The sequence below is a fragment of the Myotis daubentonii genome, chromosome 14 (assembly GCF_963259705.1).
Source record: "Myotis daubentonii chromosome 14, mMyoDau2.1, whole genome shotgun sequence".
NCBI lineage: Eukaryota > Metazoa > Chordata > Mammalia > Chiroptera > Vespertilionidae > Myotis > Myotis daubentonii.
Genome location: NC_081853.1, coordinates 15883370 through 15900853, shown reverse-complemented (window position 1 = coordinate 15900853; position 17484 = coordinate 15883370). Strand labels below are relative to the sequence as shown.

General features: G+C 43.1%; 1 protein-coding gene across 1 annotated transcript; it reads left to right on the top strand.

Moving 5' to 3' along the window:
• The first annotated feature begins 1561 nt into the window (after positions 1–1561).
• Positions 1562–3208, top strand: LOC132215372 (PRAME family member 8-like). Its single transcript, XM_059663503.1, has 2 exons — positions 1562–2318; positions 2646–3208. Exons 1-2 carry the CDS (start codon positions 1562–1564, stop codon positions 3206–3208), a joined length of 1320 nt encoding a protein of 439 aa, XP_059519486.1.
• The last annotated feature ends 14276 nt before the right edge of the window (positions 3209–17484 follow it).

The window sequence follows — 17484 nt, the reverse complement described above, 5'->3', positions numbered from 1 at the left end:
CCCGGCAAATTCCCCCCTTTTTATTTTTTAAAAGCAGGCATTAGAAAGAAAAACCCCAAATGCTCTCTTGTATCCATTTTAAGAGTAAGATTGACGCTTTCCGCTATTACCTGAGTCCTGATCTATCACCCCAGGGAGAGCTTGCCAATCCTGCACTTTCCCGGGGTGGAAAGGCTGCAGTGGGGTTAAGGATAAGGCTCCTTGGGCCTACCTCCTCCCATGCCTTTACATTTACCTTTCCTTCCCTGGACCTGCTGGGGTTGGACCCCAGCAAGGGCCGATGGTCATAAGGGAGATCATTGGGGGTGTGGTGAAGTGAAGGGGTGCCATGAGGGCAGAAAAGGAGCCATGGAGACACTATGTAGTGAGGGAAGGCACTTGCTACCTGGGAAGGGTTCTCTGTGGAAGAACCCCGACCCTCAGATAAACGTCACCTCGTGGCAGCTGCCATGATGTGACAGGGTTACATGTGATGGGCCCATGTTTATTTCTCTCCCGGGCTCCAAGATCCCAAAAGAGCCCATGCATCTGCCCTCAGTGCCTCTAGGGCTTGAAAATGTCTAACTCCCAGGCCTGACCTTTTTCCCTCTTCTCCACCCAGTTGCTGAGCTAATCTCATCTTTCCCAACGGAGACCCACCCTTTTCCTCCTGGGAGGTACAGAAGATGGAATCCCTCCCTTTGCCCTGCAGGATGGCACTGTCTGCCCTCCAGCTTGTCTCCTTTTAAATCCTAAAATCACCCAGAGAAGAGTTTTCCGTCTCTCCAAGGAAAAATAGCCATCTGCTACATGGCCCTGGGTCATTCACAGGGTTCCATTAAGATGGCTCGGCCCCACACTGCCCAGCCCTGAGCCTGCTTCTCGTGGTGATTCTGTCCTGACCTCCCTCAGAGAAGCCTGTTGGTCTGAAGGGCCCCCCACATCCTCAAACGACCACTGCTTGCTCCCTGAAGGAGCTCATGGTCTGCTGTGTCACCTGACATAAAACCTTAGTGACAACTAGGTGCATGGACACATTTCTTTTTTTTCTTGGGGATGCCACCATTGTCTTCTCCCTGTTTTAACTGTGGATAGTTTGGATTACTCTAATGTGGCCAAAGATCCCAGCAACCATGCTCTCAGGTTGTATTTTTTTTTTTCCTTTCTAACGTCAGGAACACATTACACCCTTCACTCTCTCACCACAAGTAAGATAACTATGGGCCATCCGTCCACCTCAGTGAGTGCCTTTGGAAGGAATCAATGAGCCAGTCTTCAACTTTGCCTCTCCCTTTCTCTTTCTAAACAGATATCTGGGAGCTGTTTAGGAAGAGAAACAGCTCCCAATTAATAGGGAGAAACGCATAAATCCCATTAGGATTATGGGGTTTAGACCAGGGGTTCTGATTGGGTGTTAGCATTTGAGAAGGTGTATAAAAACCTCAGGCACCAGAGGAGAGATTCAAGAGTCCTCCAGCTCTGCAGTCCGTGTCGTGGTTCTCCACCAGGTCTGAGATCTGAGCCCCAGCCAAGCCAGTCACAGCAGACGTTTCTGCAGGATTCCTTTCTGAGAACCTTGAAGATGAGCATCTGGACGCCACCCACACTCCTGGAGCTGGCAGCAAAGCGCCTGCTGAGGGACCAGGCCTCGGCCATCTCAGCTCTGGAGTACCTGCCCGTTGAGCTCTTCCCATACCTGTTCGTCATGGCCTACCGTGGTGGATGCCGCCCCCAGCTACTGAAGGCATTGGCCCAAGCCTGGCCCTTCACTGTCCTCCCTCTGGGGGTCCTGATGCGGCGTCCCCCTGATCATGCCCCAACCAGGGCCGCGGGCTTAAAAGCCGTGTTTGATGCGCTTGATGTTCTGCTTGCCCAGGAGGTTCGGCCCAGGAGGTGCAAACTACAGGTGCTGGATTTAAGGAACATGGGTGCCAACTTCTGGGATATGTGGCTTGGAGTCAGCACCGGGAATTGCTCACCGACAGGACCAGTGACTGCGCACAGCTCCGGCCCCAACATGGAGCATCCCCTGGCTCCCTTGGAGGTGTTCCTAGACCTTAACTTCAACGAAAAGGACCGGGATAAGTTTTTCATGCACATCATCCAATGGGCCCAGCAGAGGGAGGGGTTGCTACACCTGTGCTGCAAGGCGCTGAGGATTTCTGAGGTGCCCTTCCAGAGAGTCAGGAGGGTCCTGGATAGGGTGAAGCTGGACTGCATCCAGGAGGTGAGCGTGCACTGCACCTGGGACCTGCCCACCCTGCGGGCATTTGCTCTCTACCTGGGTCAGATGAGTAACCTGCAGAAACTCCTTCTCCTGGGAGAGCTGGCTGAGGACGGTGAGGAGGAAGGGGACGAAGAGCAGGAGGAGGAGGGGCAGGAAGAAGAACAGCAGGAAGAGGAGCAGGAGTTGAGGGAGGAAGAGGAGTGGGAGAGGGAAGAGCAGGAGGAAGAGGAGCAGGAGTGGGAGGAGGAAGAGGAGTTGGAGAGGGAGGAGGCAGAGGAGCAGGAGGGGGAGGAGAGGGAGGAGGCAGAGGAGCAGGAGGAGCAGGAGGGGGAAAGGCAGGAGCAGGAGGAGCAGCGATCCTTTTCCCAATTCCTCTCTCAGATGCTCAGGCTGCGGCACCTCTGGGAGCTCCACATGCATTCTCCCTCCTTCCTCCGAGGCCGCCTGGACCAGATGCTCAGGTGCCTGCAGACCCCCTTGGACAAGCTCTGCCTAACATATTGCCAGCAGCTGACGCATTCAGACCTGACACACCTGTTCCAGTGCCCGAACCTCAAGCAGCTGAAGATCCTATATCTATATGGCCTCAGCCTTGCGGGTCTCAGTGAGCCACTCCGAGCTCTGCTGGAGGCAGTGGCACCCACCCTCCAGGACCTGGGTCTGGATAAATGTGGGATGGCGGACTCCCAAGTCGAGGCCATCCTGCCTGCCCTGAGCCGCTGCCACCAGCTCAGGGAGTTCTCCATCTGTGTGAACAACTTCCCCGTGTCCACCGTGGAGAAGCTGCTGCGCCGCACAGCCGGGCTGCGCAGTTTAGAGCTCGAGCTGTACCCCGTCCCCCTGGAGTGTTACAGGACCCAAGGGACTGTCAACCAGGAGAGACTTGCCCTGATCCGGGCTGAGCTCACGGGGGTACTGAGGGAGTTAGGACAGCCCAGGACCATCCATCTTGTCACCAAGCATCTTAGACATAGGAAGTTTTATAAGCTGGCATTTTCATGACATGGAGCCCGTGCTGTGCCCCTGTAGTGACCCTGATCACTGGGTGCACCCAGAAAAGACTTCTTTCTGGGCCTTTGGAAGCTGAAACCTCGGACCGGGGTGCATTATGCAGGGAGCACCCACATTTCAGGTTCATGCTCAGTGTGAATGGGGAAAGGGAAGGACCTAGCCCGCGTACAGGATTGCAGGGGCAAAGGTTGGGGAGTTCATGGGACCTCAAAGGCAAAGTGTCCTACAATCAGAAACATGAATCTGACTTGCTTGGGGACGGGGAGAGGTATTTGGCTTCCAGCTGCATGTGTGGGAGTCAATCCTGGGGTGGATGGTTGTAAAGGAATGTTCAGAAATAAAGACAATTTCAAAGGTCAAAATATATATATATATATATATATATATATATATATATATATATATATATATATATATATATATATATTACATCCTTATTAGTATCTCTCTAAGTCAAATTCCTAAAGTGGAATTATTGAACCAAAAAGAAAGTCATTGATACTTTGATAGATTCTGCCAAATTGTCCTCTAAAGGGTTGTGACCATTTGAACTCTCAGTAACGGTACACATACATACTTATTTCTTTAATCCGTAACCAACTTTGAACACTATAGACAGTTTCATTTTTACAAAGTTCTTATTTCCACATTTGCATTTACAATCTCTTATAAAATAGTAAAGTGAGGATCCAGGGCATTATTTACAGACTATGTTACAAAGGAGTTTAAGGTTTGGGTACTTTAAGTTAATTCAAGGCAATAAAATCTTTAAAAAAAAAAAAGTATTTGCTTTTCCTAGGCCATATTCTCTCCCAATTATTTGAAAATAAGGCAGAAATTCCCTCTCTATTGTTAGCTGGAGCTTCCACCCCAAGTTTCCAAATTGCCAATATCATCAAGATTCCTAATGGCGCCATGACCAGTTTGGCTCAGTGGATAGAGCATCAGCCTGCGGACTGAAGGGTCCCAGGTTCGATTCCGGTCAAGGGCATGTACCTTGGCTGCGGGCACATCCCCAGCGGGGAGCATGCAGGAGGCAGCTGATCGATGTTTCTCTCTCTATCCCTCTCCCTTCCTCTCTGTAAAAAATCAATAAAATACATTAAAAATAAAAAGATTCCTAATGGCAAAATGTTACCTCTTTTCTTGGGTGAGGAGCATAATGAAATACTACCACTCGCCTACTTTTCTCTGACATTCTAGAGCTGATTCGTTCTGGAATAACAGAGAGGATGAAAGAATTCAGCTCAGTCCCAGACTTCAGATGATTCTCATCTACAGGGCTTGGCAGGGGAAGCTCCAAGCGGTTCTCTAGGTCCCCTCCAGTACGTTTCCCTCCAGTGAGCTACTTACCCTACACACTTCAGCACCTGGACAGCTCTCTCGGCACCAACTCTAGGCGGAAAGCGTGGTAAGCAGCTGTTGAACCCTCTAGTGGTAGCTTTAGTTGTTACACAACTTGTCTTTTAATTACTTGGATAATACATATATTACTGTTATGAAAAATCCAACCTTTTTAAGAATATAGAGTAAATATGAACGTTTCCACTACCTTCTCCACTCCCCCCTCTTCAGAAGCAGGCACTGCTAATATACAAATCACAAATACTTACCAACATCTTTTGTTTTGTGAACAGATTCATTCTAGACCCATTTTGCTTTTATTTTCAGCTAATAAAATTCTTAAGAGTCTTTTTAATCCTAAGTCCTGGAAGACAGTATGGAAGTGTGGCTGAACGTCTGTGTGCTAGCAACAGTTAGGTTATGAATCCTAATTCTGCCCCTTCCTCATTGTCTGACCTGGGCCAAGTCACTTAACGACTATTTACCTCAGTTCACTTATCTGTGAAGTAGGAATAATAAAATCTCACACCTCAGAGGGTTTTTAGGGTAAATAAATGATAAAATATAGATCATTCAATAGCTCTTAACTGCTATTAATATTAATTACACAGTAACTGATACATAGAATTCCATAATATAGATGTATTATAAATTAGGTTATGGCTCACTTATTAAGGGACATTTCTGTTGTTTTCTAGTTTTCCTATACTGCAGTGCTGTAATGAACACTTTAGCATATATGTCTATCTTTATGCCTATGTAAAAAGTAACTTTTTAGAATCTATTCCCAGCAAGAGAGTGAAAAACTTTTCAGTTAACTTCCAAAGACTCCTAGAGTCCACATTATTGGTTGATTTGCATCGTGCTTGGAGAGAGAGAGAGAGAGAGAGAGAGAGAGAGAGAGAGAGAGAGAGAGAGAGACTCCTCTGAGATATTCATATCAGTATAAGGATACATGCTATGAAGAAAAACAAATCAGAGAAAGTGCACAGAGAGACCGGGGAACAATAGTAGATGAGGTCATTAGCAACGACTACCCCATCTACACAGGATGAAATTAGCAAAAGGGACCTGAATGTAGTAAAGGACTAAACATAGCAAGTGGTTTATAAATATGTGGGACCAGGAAACAATCTTGCCTTTCTGGTTTCTTCCTCACCTCCTACACTGAAAGCAAACCCTGTACTCATACATGGCCTATCCTTCCTACTTCCCCATATATGGCCTATCCTTCCTACTTCCCCATATATGGCCTATCCTTCCTACTTCCCCATACATGGCCTATCCTTCCTACTTCCCCATATATGGCCTATCCTTCCTACTTCCCCATATATGGCCTATCCTTCCTACTTCCCCATATATGGCCTTTATTTATCTTGGAGTTTTCAGTCTCTGTCTTAACTTACCACGAACAAAATCATTTTTCAGGCAGGACGTAATTCTTTATGCTTCATAGTCCCCCCCCCCCCCCCCCCCCGCCCCCCCAGCTTCCCACCAGACCAGAGTCCTGGGCTGTGCATTTTATGGACTCTCAATTTTAGCTGGCTGGGATGTGGCTGCTGCTCCAGTTAGTTAATCTTTTGAGGTTGCTATGCAACACACTCCTTGGCCATGTGTACTCACTCTATTCAGCGACATGGGAACGTGAAAGAGGAGGCATTTAAATGTCTACTCTATGGGTGTCAATATTCTAAACAAAATGAGTCCTTCACTCGGGCCTTGGGCTGTAGCCAAAGAAAAGCTATTTTATGCTGGAGCAGTCTATTAGATGTAGGAGTTGATGCTGTAGGTACGGGCCTAAAGGCATCCAAAGGTTTATAGAACCTATTTTGCTCTAGTATATTTTGTTCTAGGTTTCAATTGTTCCGATTAGGATGCGTTTGGCTGCAAGTAAGAGAAAACCAAACTTCAACCGGCTTAAAAATGAACTGTGTATTCTCATTAAACAAGTGTAGAGGTGCTTGACTCCGGGATGATTTCTTTGGGAGTTAAGAGGCATTATTAAGGACCCATATTCTTTCTGTTTTTCTGCTTGTCTATCTTTAGCAAGGCAGGGTGGTGCCTCGGGCTTCTCTCACAATCCCAAGATGGTCGCCACAGCTCCAGTTATCATTGCAGATACAACAATATCCAGCAAAATATAGACCAAACAGGGACTTGCGCCTTAGTGTGTCTCACCATCTAGGAAAACTTGAAAAGCCTCCAGGATTTTCACTTCTGATTGGCCAGAACTGAGTCACATGTGCAATAACTGGCGTACCTGGAATGGACCTATCTCTATTTGCATGGGCATGAATAGTGCCATCTCTCACAGAGGAAGGTGGACACCTACACCAAATTAGGGTTCTATTATAGAGGAGTAAGAGGGTCAAGATTGTTGGGGGTTGGGTACTAGGTCACTGGTCACTTTGTTAGGGCTGTTATAACAAAACAGCACAGATAAGGTGGCTTAAACAACATAAATTTATTTTCTCACAGTCCTGGAAGCTATAAATCCAAGATCAGGCTATCAGAAGGGTCATTTTCTTCTAAGGCCTTTCTCCGTGGCTTGTACATGGCCGTCTACTCCCTCTGTCATCACATGGTCTTTCCTCTGTACGTGTCTTTTTATCTCATTTAAAAATTTTTAAAATATATTTTCATTGATTTCAGAGAGGAGGGAGAGGGAGAGAGATAGAAATATCAATGATGAGAGAGAATCATTGATTGGCTGCCTCCTGCAGTCCCCCTATTGGGTATTAAGCCCACAACTCAGGCATGTGACATGACCAAGATTCGAACTGTGACCTCATGGTTCATTGGTTGACACTCAACCACTGAGCCACATTGGCCAGGCAAGTTTCTTCTGTTTACAAGGACACTAGCCATATGGGATAAAAGCTTAACCCTAACAACTTCATTTTAACTTAACTATCTTTAAAGATCCCTATCTCCAAATGCAATCACATTCTGAGGTATACTGGGACTTAGAATTTCAACATATGGGTGGGCCACAGTTCAGTCCATAACGGTTATCAACAATGTCTTTCACTAGTTATTTGTAGAGTATACAGAATTCAAAAGGAAAGAAATCCAGCCATAGCCAGTGTGGCTAAGTGGATAGAGCATCAGCCCATGGACTGAAGGGTTCTGGATTCGATTCAGGGGGCACATACCTCAGTTGTAGGCTCGATCCGGGGCATGTGTTGGAGGCAATCAACTGCTGTGTCTCTCACATCGATGCTTCTCTCTGTCTTTCCCCCTCCCTTCTACTCTCTCTCAAAATCAATGGAAAAATATCCTCAGGTGAGGATTAACAACAATAACAAAAAAAGGAAGAAATCCAAATTAGACGTTATCACACAACCCACAGGGACCCACTCTACATATCCTTCCAGTCATTTCTTATGCCTATCCACCTAACATGGAGAAATTTTCTTTTTATTAAAATGGCATTGTACTATGCCTACTGCTTTGCATACCTTGAACCTGCTGTCTTACATACCTTGAACCTCTTTCCATGTCTTTAATTTTTTAGCAGCTGCAGATTATTACACTTTATGGATTTACCACTATTTCCTCTCTGAATCTTGTGTTGTTGTGTACTTAGGGGGTTTCCACTTTTTATTATAAACAGCACTGCGATGAACATTTTTCTAGCTGGATTGTGTCGCATCCCTATCACTATTAAGAGCATTATGAACAATTTGTAATTAACTATAAGTTATCTTTTAATGCCAATATTAATAATTACCATAATTATTAATACAGTTATTGGTAATAATTGTACTTATTACTTTTTAATTATCTTAAAGAATTTTAAAGATCAATTTCTAGTAGTGGAATTTCCCAGTTAATCTTTCCTAAACGCTGAGTCGGGAAGCCCTGGGCCTTACAGTTGTCATGTCACCAGAAGTCACCTTCATCACGGAGTAGAGGACAGCTCAGAGAAGGCAGAGAAGGCCCAGGAGCCGCTTGTCTGATCCACAGAATTACTTTACCCCAGAGAGTAAGTTATGTGTCATTAATTCTTTCACTCCATACTTTCCTTTATAATCAATTTGGGGAAACATGTACAAAGATGTATGTGTTAGAGGCCAGGAAGCAAAGGGCTTCATGCTACTCAGATCAGTCATAAAATGCCCCCAATATTTATGAGCAAGAAATACAAATGTTTTGGAAATCTCCATCTATCACTCTGAAGTAAAACTGACACGAGAGAGAGGGGGGAACAGGTGGAGAGAATTACCTCATCTTCATGTTTTTGGAAGTTGGTTTCTAAGTCAAAACAGAAAATGAAATACAGACACAGTCTCACTGAAGGTCTCCTCGGCCAGGCTGTAATGTGAGCAGAGTGGGGTAGAAAGTACACAGGGCAGGGCATGGGGTGGTGTACGTCCCTGGCCCCGGCTCTGTGGTGCTGTGCACAGGTTCCCTCAGGTGTCACTGCCAAACCCACTGACTGCATTCAGTTGTCACAATAATAAAAATGATATTTGATATGGGAGGCTTTCCAGAAGGTTAAGACTCTGCATCCATATCAGAAATTTCCAAGCATTGAAAATAACCATAGAATAACATCTGTTAATTTTTCAAGTCTCTTATTTGAATTTTTTGGTCAGTAATTTTTCCAACATGGCTTTTACCTCCACATAATCAAACGTCCTTTCCACACTGTCTACCTCACTCAAAATAATAAAAGCCAGACTGTAAGCTCCATAGGGACAGGGCCATTTTTCCCCCTTCCCTCCAAACTTCTGCCTGAAGCACAGTGGTGCTTGGGTACTTTTGGAGAGGAAAAATAATGAGTGAGTAGCTAACATTTACTGTGCAGTTGACATGTACCAGGGACTGTGCTAAGAGCCATATAAACATTCTCTCATCACAGCCCTGTAAGGAAGGTGCTATTATTTCCTCCAGTTTACAGATAAACAAACTGAGGCTGAGGGAAATTTTTAATTTTTACCAAAGTCAAACTGCTAGTATGCAGCAAATTGAAATTAAATCATGGTCTGAATTCTAAACTTGTGCTCTTCACTATGACCTATGGAGAAGAAATTTAAACACTGGCAACATCCAGTTTTATTGTTTCAAAGAGAAACCATAGAACTGGATCTTTTAAGTACCATGATTTCCATCTGCATATGTCTATATCTATATCTATATCTATATCTATCTATATACTAGTGTATATATATATCTATATCTATATCTATCTATATACTAGTGTATATATATAGTTGATTTCAGAGAGGAAGGGAGAGGGAGAGAGAGAAACATCAATGATGAGAGAGAATCATTGATAGGCTGCCTCCTGCATGCCTCCCTTTGGGGATTGAGCCAGCAACCCTGGCATGTGCCCTGCCCAGGGAATCTAACCATGACCTCTGGCTCATAGGTCTATGCTCAACCACTGAGCCATGGCAGCTGGAACTAAGCTTAACTTTTTAACGTTTTAACCTTTTGTCTCTTAAGTCATCTAAGGGCACCTTATTTATATTCTAAAGGATTATAAATGATACATAACATTAAGAAAATTCTCACCCGAGGGTGTACAGCACAGAGCTATAACTATAGCAGTAACATTTTGTTTCTTTTCAAACGCAAAATCTGAAGCAAATTTGGAAAAATGTTAACATCTGTTAACTTTGAATGGTGGTTTTTGGGTGTCTGTTATATTACTTTCTTTGCTTATGTATACTTGAAATTTTTCATGATTAATAAAAAAATGTAGGAAAGAAAGAAAAAGTCTTGTAGTTGATACCTTTTATTAGCATTTTTATTGGTACTTACAAATGTCATTTTTTTTAATCCTCACCCAAGGATATATCTTCATTGATTTTAGAAAGAGAGGAAGGGAGAGGGAAAGAGAGAGAGAGAAACACTGATGTAACAGTACACACCCCGACTGGGAATCAAACCCACAACCCTTTGGTGCAAGGGACAATGCCCCACCAACCGAGCCACACAAATTAAGGCTGTCTTTTTAAAAATTATCATTACAGCCCTAACCGGTTTGGCTTAGTGGATAGAGCATCGTCCTGTGGACTGAAGGGTCCCAGGTTCGATTCCGGTCAAGGGCATGTACCTTGGTTGCGGGCACATCCCCAGTGGGGAGTGTGCAGGAGGCAGCTGATTCATGTTTCTCTCTCTTCGATGTTTCTAACGCTCTATCTCTCTCCCTTCCTCTCTGTAAAAAACCAACAAAATATTTTTAAAAATTATTATTACAGAAGATATGTGACTATGTGCTCATTGTAAAAACTGTCCAACAGTACAACATCCAAACATTTTAAATGTTTTCTCATTTAAAACAATGCTGGAACATATCATTTTATGTTCATTTGTAAGGATTTCTGTAGGGGAGATTCTTAGAAATACAATTTCTGAGTCAAAGATATGCATTTTTAAAATTTTGATATATAGCAAGAGTGCTCCCCAAAACAATGTATGAGCTACCCATTTCCTTGAACCCTCACTGACCCTATAAGCAATCAAGCAATCAACCTTTAGAAGTTTTGCTGTATTTATCAAAACTACATCTAGGAATCTACTACACGGATGTACACACACATATGTTAAGTAATGTATGTACAGTGCAGTGTTAATGGAAAAATACTGACAAAATATTTCCACTGATAAGGAAACATTAAAATAGACTGTGGTATGTCTGCACAATGAAAAATATTTCCACCGATAAGGAAGTATTAAAATAAACTGTAGTATGTCAGCTATAAAAAATATGAGCCCTAGCTGGTTTGGCTCAGTGGACAGAGTGTCGGCCTGCAGACTGAAAGGTCCCAGGTTCGATTCCGGTCAAGGGCATGGACCTTGGTTGAGGGCATATCCCCAATAGGGGGTGTGCAGGAGGCAGCTGACCGATGATTCTCTCTCATCATTGATGTTTCTACCTCTCCCTTCTTCTCTGAGATCAATAAAAATATATTTAAAAAATAATAATAATGAGTAAGCCCCCTCGGGACTCATAGGGGAGCTTTGGAAGGTGGAAGAGAACACCACTATATGCAGAGAAGTCATGCAGCGCCTGGCCATCTGTGCTAAAGCGGTGGTGGTAACTACATGTGTCCTGTGTGTGCATTGAAAGTCTCTGGAAACTGCAGCAGATACTGATAACATTGGCGGCACTGGGGGGACGGAAACCAGAGATCTGAAAACGACAGGTGGAGAGGGACCTTTCCCTGTATATTTTTAGAGCCTTTTTCATTTTTATCTTTGAACCCTTTAAAAGTACCACCTACTCAAATAATTCATACAATTTGAATTAAAATATAAAATATTCCCCAAATGACAGATGAAAAATGCTCTTGTTGGTACTTTAGAGTGCAATTTTCTAATTGCTGGTGAAACTGAGCTTACTTTTTTGTTACTGGCCATCCACACACGTTTTTCTGTGAACTTTCTGCTTATATCACTTTCACATTTTGCTAGTGAGTTGTTGGGGTTTCCGCCCCCAATTGTTTGATAGCTCTTTATATATCAGGGTTGTTTTTTTACAGTTTTATGGAGATATATTTTACATCATAAAAATTCATCCATTGTAAGTGTATAGTTCAAGGATTTTTTAAAATATATTTTTTTATTGATTTCAGAGAGGAAGGAAGAGGTAGAGAGAGATAGAAAGATCAATGATGAGAGAAAATCATTGATCGTCTGCCTTCTGCATGCCCCTACTGGAGATAGAGCCAGCAACCCGGGCATGTGCCCTGACCCGGAATCTAACCGTGACCTTCTGGTTCATAGGTCGACGCTCAACCACTGAGCCACACCGGCTGAGCTAATTCAAGGGTTTTTACCCAATTTATAAAGTTTTACAGCTATCACCATATATCAAGGATGTTAATTCATTGTTCCAGAGTTCTTTGGTGCCTCTTGATGACATAACCCTTTGCAACATAAGTACTTGAGGAAATGCTTTCTCCCAATCTGATCATTGTCTTTTAGGTTAGACTGATATGGATAGTCAAAATTTACCCAGTTAAATTTGAACACAGAAAGACAGATATGACAAAAACAAGAGACAAATATTAGTCTCTTCTGGCTATCAAGAAAAATAAAAAGGCTTCACTATCAAACAGATCAGATAAAGTATTATTTGACTTTGTCATTAATTTCATTTATAAAAAAACAAATATGAACCATGGGTGTCTGAGTATATGTATCACTATTAAAGTAATTAATGTATTAAAGTCTAGTACATGAAGAAAGGAGCTACTTCTGAAAAGTTATAAAAGATACATATAAGGCCATAGGTAACTTATACAGTGTAAGAATAATAAAACAAAACCTGTATTCCTAAAACAGTACCTTGAAGTTCCTGTGATAAAGAGGAACTTTTCTTTTTTTTAAATATATTTTTATTTATTTCAGAGAGGAGGGGAGAAGGAGAGAAAGATAGAAACATCAATGATGAGAGAAAACCATTGATTGGCTGCCTCCCGCATGCCCCACACTGGGGATTGAGCCGGAAACCCAGGCATGTGCCCCTGACCTGAATCAAACCCAGGACCCTTCAGTCTGCAGGCTGAGGGCTCTTTAGCCAAACTGGCTAGGGCAAAAAAAAAAAAAAGGTATTTTTCAATAGGAGGATGACACCCTCCCCCACCTCCAATGCAGGAACCACCTGGGAAGTGTTGATGCTCTGGGTCTCCTGTCAATGGCACCAACCTCTGAATTTTAAAAATCACTAAAGCCAAGATAACTGACCCCTCTTTTTTGTACCAAGCCCCATATCTAGCACTTTACATTTAGTGTCTCAATTCTCACAGCAACAGTGTCTCTAGTCACAGATTCGCAGATGGTGAACCTGAGACAGAGAGTGAACTACCTTCTCCGAGGCTGGGAGGTTGGTAGGATTGGCTCCCAGGTCTGTTAACCTAGAGCAGGGGTCCTCAAACTTTTTAAACAGGGGGCCAATTCACTGTCCCTCAGACTGTTGGAGGGCCGGACTATAGTTTAAGAAAACTATGAACAAATTCCTATGCACACTGCACATATCTTATTTTGAAGTAAAAAAAAAAAAAAACGGCAACAAATAGAATATTTGTATTTGCATGTGGCCCGCGGGCCATAGTTTGAGGACCCCTGACCTAGAGAGTCCAACTTTGCAACCACTGAACTCTACTGCCTCCCAAGCCTGCTAAGGCTATCAGACGATTCTTGAAATTTTTAAATCTCAAATTTGTAGGTAACTTTCTTTTCCCGGATGAACATGTGAACATGTACATCATTTCTCATCAATCAGCAGTGAGTGTGTGTGTGTGTGTGTGTGTGTGTGTGTGTGTGTTTTCTTTTTACTTCCTCCATAATAAATCTTTTTTAAGTTGTCTAAATAACTCAAAACACAACAGGCCTATTCTGTCTTTTAGATCTTCCTGTACCCAAATGGATTTTTTTAAAGCAGCTTTGACCTTTGGGGCCCAGCTGGAATTTTTTTATATTTTAAAACTCTGGACAAATGATAAAAGTTTCACCTGCTGTCCACTTTCTCTCCCTGTGAGTCAGAGGCAGGTACTTAGACTGCTTTTCTGCAGGCGAATAAATACAGATGAAATCTCTTCATAGACATACCATTTTGATAGTGATCATTTTCTACCTGGATTTTCATCTTTGAAGTTCAAAAGGAAGCTAGAAAAAACAGTTCAACTCAACAAACCATGTTTGCATGGTTCTCCTAGCTGAGACTTCTCTGGGGATAAGTCTAAGCCTAAACTGGATTTAAAAAGCAACTTCACTTAAAGAGATTTGTTTCTAAGAGCAGCCAAAATGGTAGGAGTCGTGTGAAAGAGTTCCGAGAACACCGTCTTTCCCTGAATCTAGAGTCATACATCTATTCTGAGTTATTCATCTATTCTGAATAATTTCTTCTGCTCTGTGTTCTCTGCTCCTATGACAGCTAGAGGTGGTAAAGTTGATTTACCTGGCCAGTGTGGGCATCAATGGGCTGCTTGTAGCATGTCTACAGGATAACAACAAGTAGATTCAGATTATTGGGTAATTTATCTTAACCCAGAATACATCCGGTTGCTAGATAAAATGCGTGCCAGCTATTGCATGGGAGTTGTGTTGCTTTATTCAAATATTCACAAGCAATCAGTAGCTGACACACTCACTGATCTTTTAGAATAGAAACGTCCCCAGAGGCATGTTTGAAACAAACATGTTAAACTAGTTTTAAGAACTATTTTCAAAGAGATCCAGCATTTACACTTCTGTGGTCAAAGGAAAAGTCTATTGTTTGACTTGTTCTCTGTGACAGGCCCTTTTTAAATATATACTTATCACCTGCAGAACAAGTATTATCATTATCCATATCTTAGTGATGAGGACACAGTCCAGAGAAAGAGGCTGCACTGCCAAGGACATACAGCTGATGTCTAAACTGTAGTTATTTGGCACCACTTCCTGGGCTCGTTTTATCCCCACCAAGTTTATTAACCTTTTTTTTTTTAGGTTCAGCAGACTCATCAGTGACTTCTTGGACTTCACAACTTTGAATTCATTTAGGTCTTCATCTTTCTAGCAGGGAACTGAACTCCCTCCATAATTTCATTTCAGGTCATTTGCCATCAAGATTACAAATGACTCCCTTTCAAAATGAAACAACGTTGATGTATTTATAATCATTCCTCTGGTTTGCAGACCTTGGCTGCATTTAATCTCTAGTCACAGAAGAGGTACTTCTGGTCTTGCATTATAGTTTATAGAACTGTTAACATATGAAAACATTCAAAGCTGTAAAGAATTTTTGTGAGTTTGTTTGAGCCAATTTGTGGACAATTGCTGGGAAGCAGAATCTCAAGAATATTGGGGTTATGCTCCAGAGAATGGTGGCTTTTCACCTAATTTTATAAATTACTACTAAAGGTGGAAAGGGAAGTGAGTTTCATGAAATCCATTGGTGATAGATTAGGGAGATGGGAGAAAGCAAAGGGGGCAGGGTTGGGGGGGAGCCTCTGGGATTGGATAAAAAGTAAAATGATAGACATCTGCTTCTTTTACATAGGTGGGTACAGAATAGTTAACAGTCAACAATTAACAAAATAACAGTAACAATGAGGGAATTTGTCGCGCCAATTATTGTGCTCTGAGGGGTCCAGAAAAAGGGAAGTTACAAGTTACCCTGACATTTCACAGGTAGGTTATCTTAGATGCAAAAAGACAATAGGCTCAGTAAAGATCAAAGTTGATCTTTGTCAGGGAAGGTACTGGCCTAGGACATGACTACCCACTATAAACTTCTTTTTAATTAAACGTTTTAATTTCAGACCATCCTTTGTGGTTATGTTAGGTCTCTTGAGTTTGCAAGACCACCATGCAGGCCTCTCCTGAGCTTGTCAGGTTAGCATGTGTCCCCTTTTCATCCAAAGAACAAAAATGGAAATTATATGGAACATGTGCTGCCCCCTGCCTCTGTCAGATGAGGAAGACATTGATAAACAAGCATGGTAGTGTTGAGAAGGCAAGCCGAGAGCAGATAACCCTCCCCTTACTTGCTCCACCATAACCACGCCCTTGGATTCTATAATCTCACTTGCTTCTTGCATCAGCCAACAGGCCTGGCTGCCACATGTTTGGAAAGATCCCTAAATACCCAGAAGCTTATCTAATCTATATATATAAAAGCCTAAGCGACCAGCAGACTGGCTGACTGGCCGGTAGCTATGATGTGCAATGATCACTAGGCAACAGACGCTCAATGGACAGGCATAGAAACATGGAACAGACTGATGAATCTCAGAGGGAAGAGGGGAGGAGGGAAGGTGGGAAGATATTAACCAAAGATCTTATATGCATACTAGAGGCCTGGTGTACAGATTTGTGCACCGGTGGGGTCCCTTGGCCTGGCCTGTGGGCATCAGGCCAAAACCGGCTCTCCAACATCCCCCAAGGGGTCCTTGGATTGTGAGAGGGCACAGGCCAGGCCAAGGGACCCCACCGGTGCACAAATCCGTGCACTGGGCCTCTAGTCATGTATAAAAGAAGGTCAGAACCTGGACATGATGCTCAGCCTCTGGAGGTGACTCCACTGAGCCAGCACCAATGCAGAATAAACAGTTGTTTTCTGAGCCTCCAAGTGCATAAGGTTTGTCGCTTCCCACCAACCTGATTTCTGCCATCAGTGTGACCAGACAATCAATGGGTCCAGGCTGCCGGCACTATTTCAGCTAATTAAGCAGAGACAAGGTTGAATCATATATGAGCATTTATTCCAATACTGCCAGCATTATGGGAGAGCTGCAGGTCATCCACAAAAATCTGCTCTGCCCTCTGCTATGAACCAGCTGTTTATATTGGGTAGAAGGAGGAAGATTACATGGGGAAATAGGCAAAAGGGATAAGAATGGGTATGCAAAATAGGCAGTTTACAGGTAATGCGGGCTGGGGGTTTGCAAAGACCTAGGGCAGTGGTTCTCAACCTTCCTAATGCCGCGAACCTTTAATACAGTTCCTCATGTTGTGGTGACCCCCAACCATAAAATTATTTTCGTTGCTACTTCATAACTGTAATTTTGCTACTGTAAACAGTAGGTAATTATATATGTGTTTTCCGATGGTCTTAGGCGACCCCTGTGAAAGGGTCTTTTGACCCCCAAAAGGGTCGCAACCCACAGGTTGAGAACCACTGACCTACGGGTATGCAAAGGGCTGGGGTTTTTCAAAGAGCTGGTGCTTCTGCTTCCTGCAACAAGGTTGTTAATCTTCCCATGATAATAGGCAGCTCCTGGATGTAGAAGATGGGCCTCATTTCCAGGTGAACTCCCAGGTTTCACCCAGGTCCCACATGCAACTCCCAGCCAGGTTAGAATGTGCTTTCTTTATTCAGAACAAAACACAGTTAACAGAGCATGATTAATATTTCTTATAATTATAGCTGGTCCTCAATATTCTATCTCTGTCCCTAACAGTAGCCTTCCCTACAGGGT